Source organism: Cebus imitator, unplaced genomic scaffold, assembly GCF_001604975.1.
Source record: "Cebus imitator isolate Cc_AM_T3 unplaced genomic scaffold, Cebus_imitator-1.0 Scaffold287, whole genome shotgun sequence".
In the NCBI taxonomy this organism is placed as follows: Eukaryota; Metazoa; Chordata; class Mammalia; order Primates; family Cebidae; genus Cebus; species Cebus imitator.
The window spans coordinates 1,090,384-1,116,691 of NW_016107602.1; the positions used below are offsets into that span (position 1 = coordinate 1,090,384).

A 26,308-nucleotide genomic window follows, 5' to 3' on the forward strand; every position below is an offset into this window, starting at 1 on the left:
GTTCCCTGCTCCAGATCCTGTTTTCCTCCCTCACCATCGCACGCCCTGTAAGGGGGAGAAGGAAACTTTTCCCATTTCACTATCAAGGAAATGAAACTTACCAGATCATCACATCTGGACAGCGAGACACCAGACCCCTCACCCATCATGATCGCCTAAGCGACCACCTGATAGCTGTTGACCAACTCCTCTTCCCTACCCTTCCCTAATTCCTGATTTCCTACATTTCTTTCTTACTGTGTAAATCCCTAATTCTAGTTGGTTGGGGGGATAGGTTTCAGACTGATCTCTCATCTCCTCTGCTGCAGCATCAGATTAAAGCCTTCTTCCCTGGTAATTCTCATTGTTTCAGTGATTGGCATTCTGTGCCAGGAGCAGCAGGATCTAGATAGAACCCCTGGGCTATGGGTAACACAGGTGGATCTGGCCCTGCCCGCTTCCCCGCTCTCTTTAACTGGCTAAGTTCACGTACCTGCGCATGCCCAGAACGCACCCAATCTTTTCTGCCCTCTGGCAGCCTCACTCGGACCTTCCGGACTTCACCTCTTTCAAGAAGCCCTCCCTGGGGGCCCCGCCCTTTGGGAGCACAACACCCTTTTTGTTCCCAAAGCCCTACGTCCCTATCAGGTGCTGATGCTACCATCTGCTTCTGCGCTGGGCCCGCAGGCCGGGGCACACTTTGCAGGAGGAGGCTTTGTCATAATCTTCTTTGTCGCCCCAGTTCCTAGCTCAGCAGCGGAGCCCCTCAAACCTCGGGAACTCCTCCCTGCAGAGGAGCCTCGGGCTGCCTTTAACCGGGGCAGGGTGACGGAGGCCTCAGGGCCCGGGCAGGCACAGCTAGCGGGACTCAGCGCCGGCCTGGCGCCGGGGCTCGTATTACCGCCTCACTGCTGCAGGCGGGCTGTAAGCGCGCGCGCGGTCGCCATGGTAGCGCAGGCGCCGCGGCCTGTGGTAAAAGGAGCATGGGGAGCCCCCGGGAGACCGCCAGTGCGCCGGCCAGTCCCTCTGCTCCGGCCCCGGCTCGGGCCTCCAATCAGGCTCGTTCTCCGGGCGCGGCCCTGGCGGGTCAGCGCGGTAAGAAGTAGGGAACCCGTCTGCGCGGCTTGGCCCAGACGAAACGCGTGAGGGGCGCGGGGGTGGCACGCCAGAGTCCTCTCAGCAGGCTGCCACCCAAGGCGACTCGGCGGGAGGGTGCCTCTGGGAACCCCAGCTGTGGCCAGAGGTTTGGGGCGCCCCAAAAAGAGGGCGGTAGAGGGGTCCCCAGCCGCCGCGAGGGGCCGCACTTTGCGCGACAGGTTGTGCGGATGAAGCTGTAAGTCGCTATGCTCTCAGGTCTCCGGGAGGGTGTGTCTTGGGGGGGGGCTCTTCTCAGCCCCCTTTTTGTGAAAGGCCCACAGAGCAGGTCACAGGTGGACATGAGGGTCTTGATACCGTTCTGACTTTGCACCTCTCTACCACCTCAGTTTTAAATATTTCTGCGCCCATGAGGGATCGTTAGCAAGTTAAGCATACCCTGAAGGCCCACCCGCTACCCGCCATTTCCGTTTTGTATGGTTGTTTTAGGGTATGTTTGTGGATACGGAACTGTGTCCGGAGGCTGGCTTAATAATACGCGCTGCACCCAGGAGATGGGCAGTGTTAGGCTCTGCCTTTAGCATGAGAGGAAATTTAAGCTAGGATAAAAACTCGTTCAAATGCACATACTGCGGAATCTGGATAGGGCACCCACGTCTGACTCGTGCTCATCGCTTGGATTTCTCAGTGCTTGGCTAAGTATAGAAAAGCACGTTTTGGAGGGAACTGCCTCCCAAATAAGTCCTTTCTCTGGAAATTGCAAAACGTGCTGCCAGAGGCATGGATGAAAAAATGAAATTTGAGTTAGATTCTTGACATTTTCCTGCGTAGCTGGGTTATTTCCTAGTTTTGCTTTGCAATTTGAAAACTATTTTCCTTCTAATATGAATACAGTATAGGAAGTAAATTGGTGTCATGAAATCTTGCCATGAAAAATACATAGGTGAATTTTAAATCAAAGGAAGAGTAGCAGAAGCTTTTAAATACTGTAAATCTATGGCTAGCTAAATATTATCCCCATAACTTTGTTGAGCTGTATTTAGCTTGTGGTCGATTCCTTCATGCCTTCATGGAAATGAATTGTAGTCTGACACATTTCTGTGCCTTGGTCGTGTTTCGGGCAGCGCTGAATCTTAGAGAGTCTCAGGGCAATCTTTAATACCAAGGAAGAGGGTAGGGAAGAAGGAAGCCCAGTGGGAGCATAGCTCCAACTTCTATTTGTGATCTACTTGCTTTGTTTCCTGGGGAGGACGCTAAAGCAGCATTTTCTAAACTGCATTCCAAGTGAGACTTTTTTTTTTTCCTTTTTTTTTTTTGAGATGGCGTCTCGCTCTGTAGCCCAGGCTGGAGTGCAGTGGCACCATCTCCGTTCACTGCAACCTCCACCTCCCGCGTTCAAGCGATTCTTTCGCCTCAGCCTCCCAAGTAGCTGGGACTACAGGCACATGCCACCACACCAGCTAATTTTTGTATTTTTGGGTAGAGCTAGGGTTTCAACATGTTGGCCAGGCTGGTCTTGGACTCTTGGCCTCAAGTGATCTGCCCGCCTCGGCTTCCCAAAGAGTTGGAATTACAGGCTTGAGCCACCGCGCCCGGCTGGAAATGCAGCATTCTTATCCTCCCTATTTTCAAAGTTTAACAGTTTGAAGACAGTTAACATGTTTTAAATATCCTGAGTAGCATTGTATCTCTGTACAGTTTTATTTCAGCACCTCTCAAAATTACTTGATAATAAAAGGTGTTCCTATTCTATTTGGAACACCTTTGATCATCCTGTAGAACATGAATATTCCACAAAATACAGTTTAGGCAATATTGTGCTACAATATCATTTAAATACATGAAAACTTTCTAAAATAGGTGAAGTTTTTCATTATGTATATCTATCCACATGACAGAAATCATGCTGACATTTAAAATTTTCAGAGAACAGTGACATGGTAAAACTGTTTACAATATAATGTTAATTGAAAAAAACAGCAAATAAAATTATATCCAAAGATTTCAATTTTGTTTAAAAAATACGTAATATGCATATAAAAGAAAAACTATAGGAATTATGTATGCCTAGACCTCAATTGTGGTTGTTCTTTGGCAGTGGGATTGCAGATTAACATGTATTTTTTTTTTTTTTTAATATTAGAAATCTCTGGCCAGTCACAGTGGCTCACCTGTAACCCCAGCACTTTGGGAGGCTGAGGCAGGCTGATCACTTGAGGTCAGAAGTTCAAGACCAGCCTGGCCAACATGGTGAAACCCCATCTTTATAGCCAGGTGTGGTGGTTCGTGCTTGTAGTCCCAGCTACTCGGGAGGTTGAGGCAGGAGAATTGCTTGAACCCGAGAGACAGGTTGCAGTTAGCCAAGATTGCACCCCTGCTCTCCAGCCTGGGCAGGGTGACAGAGTGAGACTCTATTTAAAAACAAAAAAAACAAACCCAAGAATTTTCCAAATTGTTTGGAATAAGTATATTAATTTTAAAAAAGGTTATTAAAAACTATAAGAAAATTTTGTTTGCCATCTGAAATATAATGCTCCTCATGTTAAATCTTGTTCTGCAGATGTGTTTAGCAAACTATTCTTCAGAGTGCAAAGGACACTCTCAGTAAATGACATTTCTGAGATGCAGAGACTTAGAAGAAAAGGCAGCTCCTAAAAAGCTAGGCTGGTTGAGCAATGAGATCTCTGTGCACAAATTTTAAAAAGACGTCCACAAAAGGTAGAAGTACAGAAAACAAAGACAGACAGTGACCTGTGCTTCTAAGAAAAGGAACAGCATAACTTCCACCCCAGAAGATGTAGGCCTTGCAGAAGATGCTTTTAAGGTATTATTGAAAAGAGTAAGGCCATAAGGAAAGCTGCATGTACAACAGAAAGGAGATCTCAACTCTTGCTTTATTTCTATCTTCTTAAGAACTTAGGGAAAAGTCGCCTTTACAAAGAGGAAATGGAAGACTTGGTAGGAGAAGAGCTTCTGTGAGCCAGGCCTCGATTTGGTATGAATAAGAACTGAGTTATACTCAAACTTGGGATGGTGTAGAGGGTATCCAAGAAGACTGTGGGAGTCGGTGATTTTTCAGATCCCTTTTGAGTTAGGTTCTTGGATAAAATTGTTTTTATATGAAGCTACTTTAAGAAACCTTTTCCTCTGGTGGATGCTGAGATGCTGAGGTGGAAAAAATAAAAAGAAACAAAGTAACCTTGAGTCACTGCAATCCAATAGGACACAGTGGAAAGAGGTTTTGGAATCAGTTTGCTTCTGCACTCTGCCCTTACTAGCTGCATGGTTTTGGATAAAATCTACAATTTCTTTAGAGGTCATTTTACTCAGCTACCCAGCCTGGCACATAATGGAGCTTAGTTTTCCCTGTATGTCGCTTCCAAGTTAGGGTGCTCACTTGAGTCAGTGTCTGCCAAGCCTCATGGGTGTTTCCATGGCCCTAGTTCTCCAAACAGCATTTTAATTCTATCATTCATTATTTTTATTTATCTTCTCTTTTTCTATCCTTGTTTCCTTTTCTTCTCTACCCCTACTGCACACACACATACAACTCATATCTTTGAAAGAAGTATAGTTTTTATGGTTTTTTTTTTTTTAAACAAAAAGCTTCTGGAATAATGTTTATGTGATGAAGGATGCATTTATTTTTCAAAATCTCCAGAATCTGGTCTTCAGGAACAGTATTCTAATCTGTGTATGGAAAAATCCCAGAAAATTAATCCTTTTATATTGCATATACTCCAAGAACTGGATGAAGAAATTAAAAAGGGGTAAGAAAGACAAATACTTGATTACATCAATAGTGTTTGCTTATATTCATGTGTATGAAAATCTTAAAATATTGAGTGATTTTATAGCCATTTGAAAATGCTTGGTAAAATGGACATATCTTTTGATTTAGGTAACTTAAGTAGATGAGCAACACTGTTAGTATGTCTTGAGGTGGTATAGCAGTTAGAAAAGAGCACTAGAGCAGGAGTATCCAAGCTTGGGCTCCAGACTGATCTTTAACTCCTGTGAGCTGGGTGAATCTTTTTTTGTGTGTGTGTGAGATGGAGTCTCGCTCTGCCCAGGCTGGAGTACAGTGGTACGATCTTGGCTCACTGCAACCTCTGCCTCCTGGGTTCAAGCAATTATCCTGCCTCAGCCTCCAGAGTAGCTGGGATTATAGGCACCTGCCACCACACCCAGCTAATTTTTGTATTTTTATTAGACAAGGTTTCACCATGTTGGCCAGGCTGGTCTTGAACTCCTGATCTCAGGTGATTCACCCGCCCTGGCCTCCCGAAGTGCTGGGATTACAAGCATGAGCTTCTGCGCCTGGCCTGAGCTGGGTGAATCTAAGCAAATCATTGAAGTTTTCAGTGTTGTTATCTATAAAGTGGGGATACTGTGTGTGTGTGTGAGAGAGAGAGAAATTATATGGTATCTTTTAAGCACTTTGCAGTCTGCAGAATAAGAAGTTTTAAGTTACCTGGTATAAATATATACTTAGAAGTCTACTTACTATATGCTTGCTTCCAGTAAATGTTATCTGTGATATGACTATTTACACATGAAGTAAACATATTTTTACTTCTTTACTGGGTTTCTATTTCAAAATCTTTTTTTTTTTTTTTGTATTTTAACAGACTAGAAGGAGGAATTACATTAAACATTGCTGGTAACAATCGCTTAGTGTTAGTAGAAAGAGTTACAAGTGAAGATTTTTGGATTCTTTCCAGAATTTTAAAGAATTGTCTGTATATTAATGGTATGTTTCCATAAGAATCAATACCTCCTGCTTTTCATTGATCTGATTTTGAGCATTCTTTATAAGGAATATCAGCTTCTATTCATCTGTGCTTCAGGTTTAGATGTTGGATATAACCTTATAAGTGATGTTGGTGCATACTACGCTGCGAGACTGCTTCAGGTATTATTTTACTACAAAATGTCCTTAGTTCTGTTTACAGTGAAACCAGTCAGTCTGGTGACACACACACAAAATACTAGTTTTACCCAATGTGAAGGGTCCTGACTCTGTGCTGGAACACTTGAAATACACTGGAAACCCACTGTGGATTTGGTCTCAATGAAGCTGGTAGCTAGAGCTCCTGAGTTACCTTTAGCAAACTTGTACACCATGATTAAATATATAACCATATCCACCTTTCAGACTGATCAAAACTAAATATGGTTTTTCCTTTCATTTACATTGTAATTATATTTTGTTTACATGAGAATGATTTTTTTTTCCCCTTAATGGTAGTTGTTTTTGCTAGGATACAGTTTTTCTTGGTTATAAAGATTTTCTTTTGAAGTAAATACTTTATATACTGTATGTGTATATGTATATACATGTATGTAAAATTAACCAATTTCCAATAATAATGTGTAATAGCTTCTTTTCTCTTATAGAAACAACTTTATCTCACTTACTTAAACCTCATGTTTAATGATATTGGGCCTGAAGGTGGAGAACTGATTGCTAAAGCACTACATGTAAGCATTTATATACTTCAAACTAATGTTTTATTTGGAAATTTCAACTTCTGATAGCATGGAACCAAAACAGTACAATGTTGAAGTGAACTTACTTTAATATTATAGGAATATATATTTTTATTATACTTTATTAAAGTATATACATTACATGAACATTTTTGAAGTCATCGTTTTACTAAGATTTCATTCACATACGTAAAATTTACCCTTTGAAAGTCTTCAGTTCAGTGGTTTTTTTAAGTATTAATATATTCACAGAGCTGTGCAAGAATCACTACTATCTCTGTTTTTAGAACATTTTTATCACCCCAAAAAGAAAAGCCCTAAACTCATTAGCAATCCCTCTCCATCTTTTCTACCCCCTACTCACCAGCCCCTGGCAGTCATAACCTACTTCATCTGTCTATGTATTTGCCTCTTGTGAACATTTCATTTATACAGAATCATACAATATATGGCCTGTTGTGATTGGCTTAATGTTTTTAAAAGATTTGTTTTTAAAAGAGTTTTACAGTTTTCACTCTTTCATTTAATTCTTTGATCCATTTTAATTTGTGAATATGGTATGATTCCCAATTTTATTCTTTTGCATGTGTATATCCGCTTGTCCTAACACCATTTGTTAAAAGACTATCTTTCTCCCATTTAACTGTCTTGACAGCTTTGTCCAAAAATCAGTTGATCATAAATATGGGAGTTTATTTCTGTACTCTCAATTCTGTTCTTTTAATCTATATGTCTATGCTTATACCACTACCACACTATCTTGATTACTATAGCTTTGTGGTAGGTTTTGAAATCAAGAAGTCTGTCGTTGTTCTTTTTTCAGGATTGTGTTGGCTCTTCTGTGTCCCTTGCATTCCATATGAATTTTAGGTCAGTTAATCAATTTCTGCAAGAAAAGCAGCTGGGATTTATTTGATTTTGAGACAGAGTTTCATTCTTGTTCCCCAGGCTGGAGTGCAATGGTACAGTCTCTGCTCACCACAATCTCTGCTTCTTGTGTTCAAGTGATTTTCCTGCCTCAGCCTCCCCAGTAGCTGGGATTACAGGAATGTGCTACCATGCCTGGCTAATTTTGTATTTTTAGTAGAGATGGGGTTTCTTCACCTTGGTCAGGGTGGTTTTGAACTCTGAACCTCAGGTGATCCGCCCACCTTGGCCTCCCAAAGTGCTGAGGTTACAGGTGTGAGCCGCCGTGCCTGGAAAGCAGCTGGGATTTTAATAGGAATTAATAGTAAATCTGTAGATCACCTTGAGGAGTATTGCCATCTTAAGTTTTCCAAGCCTTGAACATGAGATGTTTAATTATTTAAGACCTTTCATTTCTTTCCGCAATGCTCTGTAGTTTTCAGTGTGCAAGTCTTACACTTGTTAAATTTGTTCCGTTTTATTTTTTTGATGCTATTGTAAGTGGAATTGTTGTTCTTAATTTCATTTTAAGTTGTTCATTATTAGCATATGGAAGTACAGCTGATTTTTGCATATTTATCTGTCTTGCTATGTTGCTGGACTCATGTATTACTTCTAACAGGTATTTTTGGTGGAATCCTTAGAATTTTCCCTAAGCAAGATGTGTCACCTACAGTTTTACTTCATTTCCAATTTGTATGGTTTTTCTTTTTGTTTTTCTTGGCTAATTGCCCTAGCTAGAACCTCCAGCACAATGTTAAATAGAAGTGGTGAGAGGACATCCTTTTCTCCTGATCACAGAGGGGTTTGAATTTAGACATAATTATTTACACTATTATATGTCCTAATATTTACTCATTAGGATGATGAAATGTCTGTAATTTCCTTTGTGAAATATTCATCAAATTACATTACTTTAAAAGTGATATAGGAGGAATGGGGAGTGACTGGTTAATGGTATAGGACCGGCTTCGGGGATGATGCAGATGTTTTGAAACTAGCTACAGGTGATGACTGCACAATGTTGTGAATATACTAAATGCTACTGAATTGTATACTTAAAAATGGTCAGTTTTGTTATGTGAATTTCACTTCAATTTTAAAAGTGAAGTGCTATTATTTTCTTAAGATAAATTTATAGATTTTTCCAGTGAAATGAAAGTTTGTTGAAATATGCTTTATTTACTGGTTATTGTGTGGGCATGTTTGTTGGGCATTCTTTCACTAAAATATTAAACTACATTTTTATCTATTATGGGAGATTCAATGTTATCTTTAAGGAATATGTCCTGTTCTATCTCCACGAAAATTGGAGTCTGCAAATAGTATGCAGTCTCCTAATTCATTTAATTTACAGAATTTTGTGGATTAAAAATTAAATGTTTTTATTTTTTTCCTTTTCAGAAGAATCAGACTCTGAAATACCTAAGAATGACTGGAAACAAAATTGAAAATACAGGTGGAATGTTTTTTGCTGCAATGCTGCAAATTAATTCATCCTTAGAGAAATTAGATCTGGGTGACTGTGATCTTGTGAGTAAACTGGTTATGAGAAAATTAACCAGATAGTGGGTCTTAGAGACCAGTGAAATGAGAGTCTTGTGAATGATTAATTTTGTCTGTTATGTCTAATATCAGAGAAAAGACTATTTACTATAGTCCAATTTTATTAATTGTACTATTAGACATAACTGTACTATTAGACATAATAGTACAATATAGTCTGATTTTATCGTTATAAATTATATAATAATTATTGTCTAATTTAAATTAAATTATTAATTGTACTATGTCTAATTTAAAAAATTAAATGTTTTAAATTTAAAAATTTAAAAAATTAGACATAATAGCATAATTAATAAAATCGGACTATAGTAAATAACAACACAGAAAAGTTTAGGAATATTTTTATTCCTAAACTTCCATCTATATAGGTCATCTTAAACTGTATGGAATTTTTAGAAAAAGATCATGTTCACTTTAATTAAACAAATATTACTTTATTCATACTTTTTTTTTTTTTTTTTTTTTATGTTTTGAAAAACCTTTTTAGTCTGGGTGCAGTGGCTCCCGCCTGTAATCCCAGCACTTTGGGAGGCCCAGGCAAGCGGATCACCTGAGGTCAGAAGTTTGAGACCAGCCTGGCCAACATGGTGAAACCCCATCTCTACTAAAAATACAAAAATTAGCCAGGCTTGGTGGCAGGAGCCTGTAATCTCAGTTGCTCAGGAGGCTGAGGCAGGAGAATTGCTTGAACTGGGAGGTGGAGGCTGCAGCGAGCTGAGATCATGCCACTTCACTCCAGCCTGGGCGACAGAGACTCTGCCTCAAAACAAAAGTACTTTTTAGTAGTTATTTATATTGTAGCATAAAAACTTAAAATGATGATGCTAAAAGCTGCTCTGAAGCTGGGTAACATGACATGTACCTGTAGTCCCAGCTATTTAGGAGGCTGAGGTAGGAGAATCTCTTGAGCCCAGGAGTTTGAGGTTACAATGCACTATGATCATGCCTGTGAACAGCCATTGTACGCCAGCATGGGCAACATGGTAAGACTCTGTGTCTAAAAATTATAAAAAAAAGATGAAAGTTGCTTTGAGCCTTCACCTGGCCTGCTAACGAGAAATTTGTGCTTTTTGCATGTCTTCAAATTCCAGGCTTCACTTTCTCTGACGTGCTTTCAAATCTTCAGGCCTACTCATGGGAACCTGTTGTATAGCCTCAGATTAATGCATAATTAAAGTGACATGAAAATAAGATGGGCCAGGAAGCTCTCTGAGGTAATAGATTCTGAAGATCTGAAGGATTAACTTTTTTTTTGAGTCTCACTCTTGTCGCCCAGGCTGGAGTGCAGTGGTGCAATCTCAGCTCACTGCAACCTCCGCCTCCTGGATTCATTCTCTTCCCTCAGCCTCCCGAGTAGCTGTAATTACAGGTGCCTGCCACGACACTCGGCTATTTTTATTTATTTATTTATTTATTTATTATTTGTGGTACAGACGGGGTTTCATGAGGTTGGCTAGGCTGGTCTAGAACATTTGACCTCAGGTGATCCACCTGCCTTGGCCTCCCGAAGTGCTGGGATTACAGGCATGAGCCACTGTGCCCGTGCCAGGCCAGGGTTAACTTTTTTTTTTTTGAGATGGAGTCTCCCACTGTCACCTGGGCTACAGTGCAATGGCACAATCTAATTTGGCTCACTGCAACCTCCACCTCCTGGGTTCAAGCAATTCTCCTGCCTCAGCCTCCTGAGTAGCTGAGACTACAGGCGTGCACCACCACGCCCAGCTAATTTTTGTATCTTTAGTAGAGACAGGGTTTCACCATGTCTTGATGATGGTCTTGAGCTCTTGACCTCGTGATCAGCCCACCTCAGCTTCCCAAAGTGCTGGGATTATAGGCATGAGCCACCGTGCCCGTCCCAGTTAACTTTTTTAAGGTGGTAGACGCAGCCAGTGTGGTTCAGGGAAGCCATTAATTTGGTATTGATCGTCTCCACCTACTAGTCACTGTGCTAAATACTAAGGATACAATAGTGAATCATATGGCCTCTGCCCTTATGAAACTTACATTTTAGTTGGGAAAACACCAATAAAGAAATAGACGAAAGTGGTACAAAGATGATTCAATACTCTGATAATGGGGAGAAGTAATTCTGCTACAGATGGCTGCCTAAGACTTGAGGAGGTAATATTTACAAATTATGAAGGACTGTCATGAAGAATGTCCATGTCACAACCTTCCAGGCAGAGGATCCAGCATGCACAGACATTAAGACAGTGCTTCCCTTATGCAGCCATTTATTTGGGAAAAAAAAAAAAAAAAAAAAAGAAGATAGTGCTTTGTTAAGTGTGGCATGGGTGGCATTCCTGGTGCAGAGTGAGGTAATTTTCATACTCATATGTTTATTTTTACAGATGCTGTTTATTTCAAGGGATTACGATTTTCCAGTTAGCTGTGATACAAAGTCTTATTTTAAAATAAACATAAGTGAAAAAGTGAGTTGATTTAATGGGAAAGTATTAAGTAAACAGTGTCAAGTAAGTTTGGGCATGGTGGCTCGTGCCTGTAATCCCAGCACTTTGGGAGGCTAAGGCAGGCACACTGCCTGAGCCCAGGAGTTTGAGACCAGCCTTGGCAACATGGGAAAACCCCATCTCTACAAAAAATTAAAAAATTAGCCAAGCATGGTGGTGCATGCCAGCTTCTAGGGAGGCTGAGGTGGGAGGATCACTTGAGCCCAGCAGGTCAAGGCTGCAATAAGCCCTGAGTGTGCCACCACACTCCAGCCTGGGTGACAGAGTGAGACCCGATCTCAAAAAAATAAATAAAAACAAATACAGTGTTAAGTAAATATTTTGCATACTCAGATTTGGCAAAAATCACGAGGGTGGTGTATGAATAATGAAATAGCAAGTCTGACAATATTTAAGATCTGAGAAGTCAGAATGGCTAAGCAGACCAAGTTAAGAGTGCCTCAAAGTCAAGGTGGAGAGGGTTATGGGGGCCAGATAAGGCAAAGCTGTGTGGGGTGTGGGTCATGGGTAAGGGGAAGAAGTGGGTGTTGTATTATAAAAGCAAATCATAGGCCGGGCGCGGTGGCTCAAACCTGTAATCCCAGCACTGTGGGAGGCCAAGGCGGGTGGATCACGAGGTCAAGAGATCGAGACCATCCTGGTCAACATGGTGAAACCCCATCTCTACTAAAAATACAAAAAATTAGCTGGGCATGGTGGCGCGTGCCTGTAATCCCAGCTACTCAGGAGGCTGGGGCAGAATTGCCTGAACCCGGGAGGTGGAGGTTGCAGTGAGCCGAGATCGCGCCATTGCACTCCAGCCTGGGTAACAAGAGCGAAACTCCGTCTCAAAAAAAAAAAAAAAAAAAAAAAAAAAGCAAATCATGGAAATCATGCAAAGGCGCTAAGGGGTAACAATCTGATTGGTGGTTTTACATCACTGGTTTCTCTATGGAGAATTAAAGGGTGGCAAGAGGAGGCCATCTGACTAGTTACTTACTTTAGTAGTCCAGGTGAGAGGTGAGGAGGACTTGGCCTGGGGTGGTGGCCACAGAGATGGACAGGAACAGAGTAATCTGAGACATCTTTTGGAGGCAGCAGAATCTGTAAGACTTACTGATCAACTGGGAAGGTAAGAGGAATGGCAGAGTGAGAGGAAGCCCATGGTTTCCAGCACAATAGCTGGGTGTGTATGGTAGTGTCCATCACGGATGTGGGGGAGGACTAAGCCCTTCCAGTCAGATAGAGCAAGGGATGCCTATGGGATCTGTGAAAAATGTGATTAGTAACCTCACCACACACACTTAAGGTACTAGTATCAATATAAAAGAGTGTTTGCACAAAGTTATGTGTTGCGTAAGTAGTATGAGCTCTGGCTGGGATCCATATAGAAGCTTAAGGGCGTAGGAATAAACCTAGAGGCAAACACCCAGGAAATGGATACTGAAACGTTAAGAAACTCCAGTAACAGTTCATTTTTGAATTTGATCAACCTGTAATTCAAAGTTCAAGGAATGCTTAAATTTTAAAAACAATTATGAGAATGCAGATAACTGATCTTGAAATATTTATGTAGAGACTGTTATATACTTTGTCAGCTTCCTTAACAAATTTACCTGTTTTTAGGGGATGCAAAGTGTGATAGCAATTGCTACAGTACTAACTCGAAACCAAGCAATTAAGGCAATAAACCTAAACCGACCTATCCTGTATGGTGAACAGGTATGTATTCAAAGTGATGGTAGTTAATATAACAACATGAATAAAACTAAGGTACTACTACAAGTTTACGTCAAGGTACATTGTATTTTTAGAGATGTACTTACTATATCTTTATAAACTACTATTTATAAAAATGTTTAAAGGGAAATTATATCCATCCTTGGTAAGACTTTTATAACTAAATATGCTTTTAGATATTGCTTATTTAAGCAGCAAACACGTCATCTTTTCTCTTGAAACTCAAGTTCTGAGTAAACCCTGAGCGTCAAAATAATTAAGATGAAAGCATAAATAGTGAAGGTTTTAAAAGCCAGACTATAAGAGCCCAGTGTGAACTGTTCTATTGTTTGTTACATTGGTATGGCTGAACCATTATGCTTTTGAAATGAGTAATAAAAGGCAAATGTATGTGAAAAGCAGTCTGGAATGTCTGGACTTCACCCTATCTATAGGTAAGCTGCTAGCTGGAGACAGAAAGATGAGTAAAAACATGGTTCCTACTTTCAAGACTTCAAGCTCCTTAATATCCTTCTGGGTGGCTTTCTTCTCCTATCACTTGTAAACAGCTAGGAAATAAGAACTCTCTTTGTTATTGTATAAACAAAAACATATCTATTAGGAAAAGTAAATGGTCAAAGCACTTTATAAAGTTCAGTGTTTAAAATTCAATGTTTGGTTGGGGATGGTGGCTCATGCCTGTAATCCCAGCACTTTGGGAGGCCAAGGTGGGCAGATCACCTGAGGTCAAGAGTTTCAGACCAGCCTGGCCAACATGGCAAAACCCCCTCTCTACTAAAAATATAAAAATTAGCTGGCATGGTGGCAGGCGCCTGTAATCCCAGCTACTCTGGTGGCTGAGGCATAAAAATCGCTTGAACCGAGGAAGCAGAGGTTGCAGTGAGCCAAGATCACACCACTGCACTCCAGCCTGGGTGACAGAGTGAGACTTCATCTCCATCTCAATAAATAAATAAGTAAAATTCAATGTTTTAACTTTGAACTTTTTTTTTTTTTTTTTTGAGTGAGTCTCTCACTCTTACCCAGGCTGGAGTGCAGTGGCATAATCTCGGCTCACGGCAGCCTCTGCCTCCTAGTGAGCCTCAAGTGATCCTCCCACCTCAGCCTCCTGAGTAGCTGGGACCACAGGTATGCACCACAATGCCCAGGTAATTTTTTTTGTATTTTTGGCAGAGACAGGGTTTTGTCATGTTGCCCAGGCTGGTCTTGAACTCCTGAGCTCAAGTTAACTGCCTGCCTTGATCTCCCAAAGTGCTAGGATTACAGGCGTGAGCTATCATGCCCAACCAAACTTTGAATCTTTTAAATGACCAAAGCACTTTAGATAATTTAAAAGTATCCACCTCACTGTTCCTCCTTAGCATGAATAACTGAGAATTAACAGTATTTTAAAAGTAGTATTCTCATATACAGAAGTGTATTTTGCATTCTTTCCTACATAGATCTCTCCCTTTATCTCTGCACTTTTTGGTACCAGAATTTTTGTGGTTTTACATCATGTTGTTTCATGTACATAAATCCAATCTGTTCAACAAGATCCTCAGAATCTTCAAATAGATTCCTTTTTAAAAAATACTTAACAGACTAGCAAAATACAGCTCAAAGTACCCATGCAGTAAATTGCTTCACTTATGATTCATTCATGAATACAACCTTAAGCCAGACACAATGCTAGCGGTATTAAAGTCAAATAAATTACATAGCACTTGTCTTCAATGAGTTTTCTGTCTAGGTGGAGGGAGCTCAACAAGTCTGGAGAGTGAAATGCTCAGGGTGCCATGGGGACATAAGGAGGGTAATCGAAATCAAAGGGGAGGTTTAGTGTGGTAGGGAGGTTCTCAGATTGAGGACATGACAGATTTGAAGGCTAAATAAAAAATTTCTGATTTTATCTCTGTGGAAATATATTTACATACAGATCACATCATAAGCATGATCTCTTTTTAAAATATGTTGAGTAGTGTCATTCCTAAATCCACCTGAGGATGCTTATTATTAAAAGCACCCTTGTTGCTCTCAGCCTGGCGCTTCTGACAGCCAGCTAGGCTCTAGCCTGTTTTGTTCTCCAGGACAGCCACTACCTTCTCTATCCCCAAGGGTACTATTCTGCTCTTCAATAGTTGCGGAGTAGGATTCTCTTGTGCTTTCCTACTTTGCTGTTCCAATACAAACCTGCAAATCTATTCCATTTAAGGATATTACTGTTTTGGCTGGGTGCTGTGGCTCATGCCTGTAATCCCAGCACTTTGGGAGGCTTGAGGCGGGTGGATCACCTGTTGGGAGTTCGAGACCAGCCTGACCAACATGGTGAAACCCTGTCTCTACTAAAAATACAGAAATTAGACGGGAATGGTGGCAGGAACCTGTAATCCCAGCTACTCAGGAGGCTGAGGCAGGAGAATTGCTTGAACCCTGGGGGCGGAGGTTGCAGTGAGTCGAGATTACGCCATTGCACTCCAGCCTGGGCAACAAGAGCAAAACTGTCTTGTCTCAAAAAAAAAAAAAAAAAAAAAAAGGTGGGGGGTATTACTGTTTTATTACCGTGGAGGAATGGGATAACAAACAGCTGTTAAGATATAGGACTTCACCTTTAATGCTCATGGGCATTATCTGTGGAGCTTGAAAAATACTGATTCCAGGTTCCACTCTAGACAAATCAAGTCACAAACTCAGTGAATGAGACTAAAACCCTTTACTATTTCTGACAATAATTCCTCCTTTAGTTAGGATAGTCCAGCTTTCAAGCTTTGCAGCCTAAAACTGCAAACAAGACCCAAACACAAAAACATAACTGGGTTTGTCCTCTGAGCCTGGCAATACATAGAGCAATAGTGGAACCCCCACTAAGTGGTTGGTTTGCATTTTTAAATATCCTGTCCTACACAGCATTCCTTTGGTTATATCTTTTCAGTGTCAAAGCAATTTCAGCAAATACAGAATTATAGAATATTGAACAATAATAAATGCTTTGTAGTCAGTTTATGGAACACTTATTTTGTGCTAGATACTTTTTGTTAACTTATATGTGTGAGGGAAGCATAATTTCAACTACTTTACTAAAATAGAAACTGAGACTCAGCAAGATGAAAATATTTGCCCAAAGCCATATAGCCAGTAAAATGTAAAGCTGGTATCTGACAGATTTAATTTTTATAAAGCTCGTGTACTTTCTGCTATTGCTACGTGGTTTCATTTAAAGTTTTTTTCAAAGTAGTTTTATATATAGCAAGAACATATATATAGTTAGCTATGTTATCAGCATTTCCAGTGACTAAAAAACTTATTACATTATACAGCAATCATGCAAGAGCACTTCTTATCACAAAATACTTTGGGCCATTCATTTGAAAATATGCTCTGATTTTGTTAAAAACTTAAAATGCCTGGTATTCAAATCTTCATTGATGCTACATATCTTTTGCCTAGAAGTGGCTAGATTATGGAACTTTAAAAAATAGTCTTCTGATGATCAGAAAACAAGAGTAAAACCTCTTAGGAATTTGAGATGATTATAAAAGGGAAGAATCGGATATATCACAGGGTTAATGAGTGTGATAAAACTTAATATATAAAACCAAGATTGAGAAATGTCTTTGTATTTTGTCTGAAAACCATCAAGAGTAGAGATCAAAAACTAAGTTCAAGAACATATGGAAGGTACAAAAAATGTTTAGAGACTCGAAAGATGGATTACATGCTCTATACATGATGGGACCAATTGTTTTTTTTTCTTTTGAAATGACTATTTTTTTAAAAAAAAAAAAAACCAAATTAACAAGCCTCTTTTACATCACTTAGTCACTATATTTTACAAGTGCCAGATACTATTTCTGAGAAGGTAGAAGATATCATTTGTGGCAAAGATATTTTTAAAATAGACCAAACAAATGCAGTTTTAACCAATATAACCTTTTTAAAAAGCTAATTTAAATAACAGCATATGTTTGAAATAAACATGTACTACTTCAAAATTATATTTTAGAAATAAGACTTTATCCATTTTTAGGAGGAGTCCACAGTCCATGTAGGCTGCATGTTAAAAGAAAATCACTGTCTTGTTGCACTACACATGTGTAAGCATGATATGAAAAACAGTGGTATACAACAGTTATGTGATGCACTGTATCTGAACAGTAGTCTGCGCTACCTTGATGTCAGCTGGTAAGTGATAATTTACACATTAATAATTCAAAGTTAAATCATGGGACTAATTTATATAAATATTCATAGTACTTGGGATACTCTGTTAGACATTATTTCCAATGATTAGAAACTGCAACCATTTGTCAACCTTTTGTCCTAAGCCTTAATATTTATTTACGTTATACTGTTATATTTTTGTAACATGAAGAGCAATTTAGTTGTGTAAACAAGAATGAAAGCAGCATTTTATGGTGAATTTTCATTAACTTGCTTGGAAATCAAGTGACTAAAATAAACCTTTACTAAAAAAGTACTGTTTAAGTTTTCAAGCATCTTATCATATGAATAAAAACACTCTATTTTCAAATATAACTATTTTTTCTTTCCCAGCAATAAAATAACTCATGATGGAATGGTGTATGTGGCTGATGTACTGAAAAGCAACACTACCCTGGAAGTAATAGATCTTTCCTTTAACAGAATAGAAGATGCAGGTGCCAACTATCTCAGTGAAGCTCTTACTTCACACAATAGGAATCTTAAAGCGTTAGTATGGTTTTATATTTAATCAAAATAACAGAAGAGCAAATTCTTAAATTCTAACCTCAAACCTTTAAGATTATCATGAAATATGAAAACTGAGCTTCTAAACTGATATAGTATTAAGTTACAGTAAACATTTCAATTTTTCAAACATAATGTTTTTTACAATTAGACTGATTCTATTAACAATTCCTTCAAATTAATGAGAAAATTTGTATTGCTTATGTTATTTATCCTCAATTCTAATAGAAAAATCAGAAGCATTCAATATGATCAGACTTTTAAAAATAAGAATGAACTAAAGAATAAAATACTTGGATGGATTTATGCAGAAAAATATATCTGGTGTCCACCCAAACATTTACGTAATAATATAAAACAAAAGACTTTCAAAATATAGTTACCTCTACCAGGTACCTTAAGGATCTAATTAGAAAACTAAGTTTCTTGGATTTTAGGAATTAAATGGTCAGTATTTTTACCACTACATTAAAATATACTGAAGAATAATGCTAAGACTACACAAGAAAATGTAATAAATACTGTTGCTAATTTTTGCATTCTTTCTTTGTGGAACTATTGGTTTCAGGTTGTCAGTAGTCAGCAACAACATAAAGGGAGAAGGACTTGTTGCACTTTCACAATCAATGAAAACAAATCTCACATTCTCCCATATCTACATTTGGGGAAACAAATTTGATGAGGCAACGTGTATAGTAAGTTTTAAGTTTTTTCCTTCACTGAAGGCTTTTTCTGGGTTATCTCTCTTAACATCAGATAGTATTTACAGGTGCCTGAGAAATGGTTACACAGTGAGACACTGCAGTTTTGATAGTTAACATAAGTCCTAAAAATTAGCTACTAGAGAGTTTGGTGGTTGACATATCAAAAGATATCAAATACCATATATTAGTATTACACATCACTGAATGACATAGTTCTAATTCCTCTAAGGTTAAAAAAAATCATAATTACTGATTTGATGTAGCAAAATTTCTGATCTGCTCCCTAACAATTATACCAAGATATGGAACTGGAGAGATATAGTACAAGCTATCAAAATATTTGGCATATTGCTCACATAAATACAGATAGCCTTTGATAGTACTTTCAAAACAGAAATCATGGTAACAATTTGGAAAGAATAAGGGAAAAAGTAGATGTTAAAATTCTCAAAATTTGCAAAAGGACTAACCAAAATTCCACCACTAAAATGAGTAATAAAACATACAATATTGTCACATCCCTCCCCCAAAAAAAACAACCCTTACTTAATTTTAGAAAAACACCCATAATCCTTTAGACTCTACACACCAGAGCTGAATAAGTTGAGTTTGGAACTGGAACTAATGATGAATGACAAGCTAAAGCAGAAAGCAAATTTGACTTTTAAATATTTTAATGTCTAAATTTCCAGCTTTCTCTATAATGACAGCCTTACTGAGAGTTCAACATGTTTGTGTGACACTGTTACATAGATACTAAGGATTATGGCTCATGCCTCTAATCCCAGCACTTTGGGAGGCCGAGGTGGGCAGATTACGAAGTCAAGAGACCAAGACCATCCTGGCCAACATGATGAAACCTCATCTACTAAAAATACAAAAATTAGCTGGATGTGGTGGTGTGCACCTGCAATCCCAGCTACTCGGGAGGCTGAGGCAGGAGAATTACTTGAATCCGGGAGGCAGAGGTTGCGGTGAGCCATTGAACTCCAGCTTGGGTGACAAGAGTGAGACTCTCTCTCAAAAAAACAAAAAACCAAACAAATAAAAAAATGTGTAAAGAAAATTCTACAATGAAGAAATAATTAATAGGCTAGCATCTAATACTATGGAATTGTCTCTCTTAGCCTAAATCTGCAGATTAGATTCAGGGGGATCATGAACTCTATATAATTGTATGTCCAAATCTGGGATTCCCTTTATTTTTCTAAGGAATGGGTAACCAGCTATCAGCAGATTTTTGGGAAGGTATACAATAGCTCTCCTACCCAGCCCCCTACCTATTCCAATTTAAGAACATATGAGGGACTTGAAAATTTTGACCATAGGAGTTTTGTCCACAAAACTGGCAGTACAGAAAATTAACTCTAGGAATACAAAATGACAAAAACATGTCTAATACATTAAAACTTAGAAATAAGTTTTGCAACATTATAATTTCATTGTGTGTAATTAAATGAATAAAAATCTACCTACAATACCTGGAAAATATTAAAATTCAGCAATGTAATTCAGAATATTTTGTTTTAAACTACAAATTAGCATGGCTAATTTAAATATTTAAATTTCTTTTAGGACTGTAAATTGAATACATTTTTTCTCAATGATACAGTTTTTCTTTTCTTAAAAATCCTAGGCATATTCACATTTAATTCAAACGGGTCGTCTAAAACCAGACAATACAGATGTGGAGCCATTTGTGGTAGATGGACACGTATATCTTGCAGAAGTCTCCAATGGCCTTAAGAAGCATTATTATTGGACATCAACTTATGGAGAATCTTATGACCACTCATCTAATGCAGGTTATGCTCTTGTTCCAGTAGGTCAACAGCCATGATAAAGAAGCTCTAAAATAATTTTCATACATTTGTCTTATTACTTTCACAGAGATTAATATTCTATAGCCTATTTGTTTTCTTTCATAAATTAAAACAAGTTACTTTTCTCAAATGTGTAAAAGATAATGGCTGTATTAAATTTTGTATAGCTGTGCACTATGAGAAACTGAGTATGGTTAATTTTTTTTTTTTTGAGACAGAGTCTCGCTATATCGCCCAGGCTGGAGTGCAGTGGCACGATCTCACCTCACTGCAACCTGTTTCCCTGGTTCAAGCAATTCTCCTGCCTCAGCCTCTCAAGTAGCTGGGACTACAGGTATGTACCACCATGCCCAGCTAATTTTTGTATTTTTAGTAGAGATGGGATTTCACCATATTGGCCAGGATGGTCTCGATCTCCTGACCTCATGATCCATCTGCCTCAGCCTCCAAAAGTGCTGGGACTACAGGTGTGAGCCACCACGCCTGGCCAGAGTACAGTAATTTTTTTTTAAAGAAAATTTATAATGTAGAGACAAAAATTCTAATCCCGGAGAAATAGGCCAAGGAACTAGACTAAAATTCTTTTTATAATGAAAATATAACCAAGTAGTGAAATAGCATACAAGTAAAGTTCATTATAGGTATCTAACTGAAAGTGATTAAGTAGTATTAATAAAAAGGTTTTATTGGTAGTAGCAAATTACCAGTGGCTTTCAAAGGTTTCAAAGTTCAGAAGTTGAAAAAGTATTCTACCTATCCTATTTAGGTGGTACAGACAGGTGTTAATAACAATTTCAAAAATACAGGCAAATATATATAAACATATACATACCTCTTTCCCAACAAGTCAGTGCTGTCAGCTCCTCCCACCCTCCTTTCATAGACAATCACTATCCTGACTTCTAACACCACAGAGTAGTTTTGCCTGTTCTTGACCTTTATATAAATGGAAGCATACAGTATACACTTTTTTTTGTGTCTGGCTTCTTTTGTTCAACATTATATTAGTATGATTCATTTATGTTGTTTAATGTAGCAATAGTCTGTTCACTTTTTATTGCTTTGTAGTATTCTTCACATGCTGGGTAGTAAGGAGTCTACTGGATTCTGGAAAGAGTTTGCTTTCCCAGGCTACTATCTCTTCCTTTGTGCTATGGAAGGGGCCCACAAGTTCCCATATTTCCCTAAAGAGAGATTCAGAAGATGGCTGAAGGGGAAGCAAGTAGGCTTACCTTGAGCCCACAGTGGGGTACACGTGGTAAACCTGTAACCTGACCTACACTGCTGCTTGAGGCAGAGTTGCAGATGTTAGAGCCTCAGTTTTTCAAATCCAAGAGAACTGAGATGAAGTCAGTTCAACCAAGTACAACTGGGCTCTCATCAGACTAGGAAAGGAGCTACCACAGAGGTCATATAATGCCCAGAGAATGGAAGAGCTCAAGAAAGATTCCATCTATCCTGATGCCTCTGTCTTGTAAGATATGTCTGGACACTATTTTAGAGAGACAAAGGACAGGAATAAAACAGCATTTCTCCAAAAGATTAAGCATTACCTTAAAATCCCTTAAGATATTATGAATTCTATTCCCTTTATATCAGACTAGATTTTAAACTGGCTAAGACCAAAAGTTAATTTTTTCCAGACTTACCACTGTCCACAGGCTCAAGAGGAAGGACATATAAGTTCCATAGAAAAACTCTCATTTCCTCTGCACATCTAAATTATAAAAAGCAAATCTGCAACCATATTGTATGTGTTGTACATTTCATTTTCCTCTCAGCAATCATTCTTTAAGACCTAGCTCAAAGACTGCTTCACCTTACACTGCTGCAGATCGTTTTATGCTCATCATTTTACAAGGTTTCAAATTTGAAAGCAAAAATAAAGTAGTTTGTGCTTTTCAGATACTTGAGAAAATAATGATCGTCTGCCTTAAGTTCTCCTTTTCAAACTTTTCTATAGTATTATTCATTCATCATGTCTTCTTAACATCTACTCCAACCACATCTGTCTGGTTCTGCTCCCACTGTTATACTACATCTGCCTTCCAAATGATCATTGTACTCCAATTATACAACCCAATGTTGACTCAGATTTACATCCTACCACGTGACTGCTACAAAGGCACTTTTGTCTCCCAAAATTTGTGCCACCTTGATTTTCTTCCTATCTTTCTGTTGTAACTTCCCATCTCCTTTTCCATCTTTGCTCATCCTTTAAATGAATTTTCCCCCAAGTTCTGTCCCCACCTTTTTTTCTCCTATACCATTTCCCAGGGCTGCCTTAATCATTTCTATAAATTATTAGCTGCAAGGTCTGTATCTCTACCTTTAAATTCTCCTAGTTCAGGCCCCATTTCCAACCACTACCAGACTTTTCATACATATCGTACCACCAATCAAATTTGATACATCAAAATTGCTTCCCTTCTCTAAATGTGCTCCTTAAGACTTATCTTGATGTCAGTGGCATCACCATCTTCTCAGTCACTAGGATCAAAGCTTAGGTGTTCAATTTGGTGCTGCCTGCTTACAAGGAAAATAAAGTGACTCAGCCTGTTTAAAAAAAAAGGAGATTTAACATAAGGATACAACAACCACACTCACTGGCATCCAGGTGCAGAAAATGATCATGGCTCTGTCACCTCAGTGGGATTGCAAAGACGGAAACTACGGCCACTTCGGATCTCTTTAGGGCAGTCTCTTGGCTCTGCAAACCTGTTTCATTCCCTAGCTTTATTCTATAGATCAGCTTTCTCTGCTTATTTATCATTTCCTTTAGACTTCAGGTTGCTTCACTGACTTCTAGGCCAGTTCTAAATGATCTTTTCATTTATAGGTATATCATTACCTGATTGTCTCAGAATGTCATTGCTCAAATTTTTGAGAAAGAAACTGACCAGCTCAGTCTGGCCTATGAATTGTTTTTTCCTGGTAAAATGTTTGCTGCTGTGGTCCCAAGTATGGAATCATGTGTTAGAAATGTGGCTGTCTAATCCCTGCCCTCCAGCATGCAACTGTGGTTGGCATGTGAGAACGTGGGTTACAAACCTGGCTATCTAATCTCACTCCTTCAGCAGAGTATGGGTAGAGAAACTATTTCAAGATGGTATACGTGTAGTACTGGACATGCCTCTGACTTCCCTCTCTTCTCTACTTAATGCTTTCTCTCCATTCTACCTAGTTCACTCTTCATCATCCATGTGCAAATTCGTCCCATCAGCCATCTCCTCTTGTTTGCCTATCCAGCTAAGCAATGACCGTTTCTCTGTCCATTCTACTCCAATTGACTGCTCAGCATTTCCTTTCTTGCCTTTCCCTACTAAAACACTCAACATTCTGGCTTTTCTTATTGCTAGTTATATTCATGCTTGGGATTTCCACTTGACTGTAAACTTAAGGGTAGTTTATCTTTTTTATCTTTGCAGCTTTATGTATTCTGATTTGAATTTTTTCCCCAGCATTTGAAACTGGCCAGATACTGTTATCCAAATATGTGGATATTCAATCCATAGTGTTTTAGTAAATTTTTCTTGAAATTAAATACTGTGTTTACATGGTAATTACCTAATTTCTTAAGCAAATACAGATGGTCCCTGACTTATGATTTCTTGACTTTACAATGTGCAAAACTAATATATATTCAGTATACTCCTTGATTTATGATAAACCCGTAAGCCAAGGAGCCTCTGTACAGCAAACCTCTTTTGAATGAATAGAGGCAGGTGTTACAGAAGACAGAAGACTATATTATTATCTCAAAAAATTAATGCTCTAGTAACTACATATCAATATTGTCCATAAATGAGTAAAAACATAGAATTTAAATAATTTTACTTGATGGTATTTCTAGTCAAGTTCTAGGTACTCAAAATTTCCAGGTAAAATACTGAAAATTATATTCAAGAGCATCATTTTAAACTGCTTCCCAAAGGTAGAACACCAAGAAATGTTTAAGGCTGGGCACGCTGGCTCATGCCTGTAATCCCAGCGCTTTGGGAGGCCGAGGAGGACAGATCACCTGAGATCAGGAGGTCGAGACCAGCCTGGTCAATAGAGTGAACACCATTGCTACCAAAAATATAAAAAATTAGCCAGGTGTGGTGGTGCATGCCTGTAGTCCCAGCTACTTGGGAGGCTAAGGCAGGAGAACTTCTTGAACCCAAGAAGTGGAGGTTGCAGTGAGCCAAAATCATGCCAGTGCACTCCAGCCTGGGCAACAGAGTGAGACTCTGTCTCAAAAAAGAAAAAAAGAAAAAAAGATAGTTCACATGTTTGGTATACATTAAAATCACCTGTGGGGCTTTTCCAGCATATATATGCCCTAAGACCTATCTGGTTCAGTAGATATAAAAGGTGGAATGGGCCTGGATATTGTTATTTCTTAAACATGTTTCTGATATGCATTAAATGTTAGAGCTATTTAGGATACTTAAAAAAAACTAGTACATGTACATTATTTCAACTACTCACTTGCACAATTTCTGTAGGACTGAAACACAGAAATGATAAGCTACCGCTGCAATGGAACTAATAGAACCATTACCTTTGAAAAAAGATCTTCTAAAATTTGTCTATCAAAATCATCCTGTGAAATTAAACATAAAACAATACCATTTAAAAACAGCAAAAAAATTTATATAATCTACAGTTTCCTTTAAAATAGTCTAAAATCTAACAATACAATAGGCATGTCTGATACAAATATAAAACAAAATTAAATTCATTTAGAAAATAGTTTCTCAATAAGATCTTCAGCGTCTAAAGACTTTCAAAAACATTTGTAATACTGAAATAATTACTAATAGACCTTTCCCAAAACACTGCATTATAACAAATATAATTAAAGTTGGACTTAACTAAAATGGTAATTATGAGTTTTAGAATGATACCAGTTACAACATATGCATATTATGATCAATAATAGCACAGCATTAAGAGAAGAATGGCAAAGAAGGGATACTGTCTTCAAATTTTCTTTACACGTCATTCTGGAAGAGCAGAAGATGACAACTCAAGCCATGTCAATTTAAATAAAATTACTTTAGCTAAGAAGCAGATAATGTGATCAAGAAAAGCTCAATCTTAGCCATTTCAACCATATCAAATAATACTAAAAATAATAAATTTGAAGGCTAGTCTATGCAAAGGCAAAATGCTAATTATACCAGAGGAAATTTGGCAACTATTGCCCTTAGAGAATCATGACATTACTGCAGCAGTTTTCTGTTCATTAGATGCTTGGATTAATGAAGATATAAATTAAACACAACCTCTCCATTTTAGCAAACTTCCTAAAGAGGCTGAGTCTTTTAATTTTCTTTAATTTCTTCATATTCCAATAAATTCCTATCAAATGTAACCCAGAAGACATTAGATGAACATTGTAATGCTTTATAAATTTTATTTAAATCCAGTATTTTAACTTAATACACATGGGTAGATTTCTTAGATGAATAATCAAATATTAAATTTGTATCATACAAAGGTGGTATTCCAAACTCTATTCAATTAGGTCAGTCCCACCGGTGGCAATTTATTATGAAAATACGGTGTGTGGGCTGGATGTGGTGGCTCACACCTGTAATCCCAGCACTTTGGGAGGCCGAGGCAGGTGGATCACGAGGTCAGGAGAGAGAGACCATCCTGGCCAACATGGTGAAATCCCGTTTCTACTAAAAATACAAAAATTAGCTGGATGTGGTGGTGTGTGCCTGTAATCCCAGTTACTCAGGAGGCTGAGGCAGAAGAATCGCCTGAACCCAGGAGGCAGAGGTTGCAGTGAGCTGAGATCGGGCCACTGCACTCCAGCCTGGTGACAGAGCAAGAGTCCATCTCAAAAAAA

At 38.5% G+C, this 26,308-nt stretch overlaps 1 protein-coding gene across 1 annotated transcript; it reads left to right on the forward strand.

Moving 5' to 3' along the window:
* The first annotated feature begins 495 nt into the window (after positions 1–495).
* On the forward strand, positions 496–20,641 carry LRRC34 (leucine rich repeat containing 34). Its single transcript, XM_017501984.2, is given in 12 exon segments — positions 496–946; positions 949–1,074; positions 4,727–4,844; positions 5,706–5,827; positions 5,925–5,989; positions 6,475–6,558; positions 8,878–9,006; positions 13,116–13,211; positions 17,236–17,390; positions 17,763–17,918; positions 18,505–18,631; positions 20,277–20,641. Coding segments are annotated over 12 exon segments (1,695 nt in total). The 5' UTR covers positions 496–633; the 3' UTR covers positions 20,481–20,641.
* Positions 20,642–26,308: the final 5,667 nt, after the last annotated feature.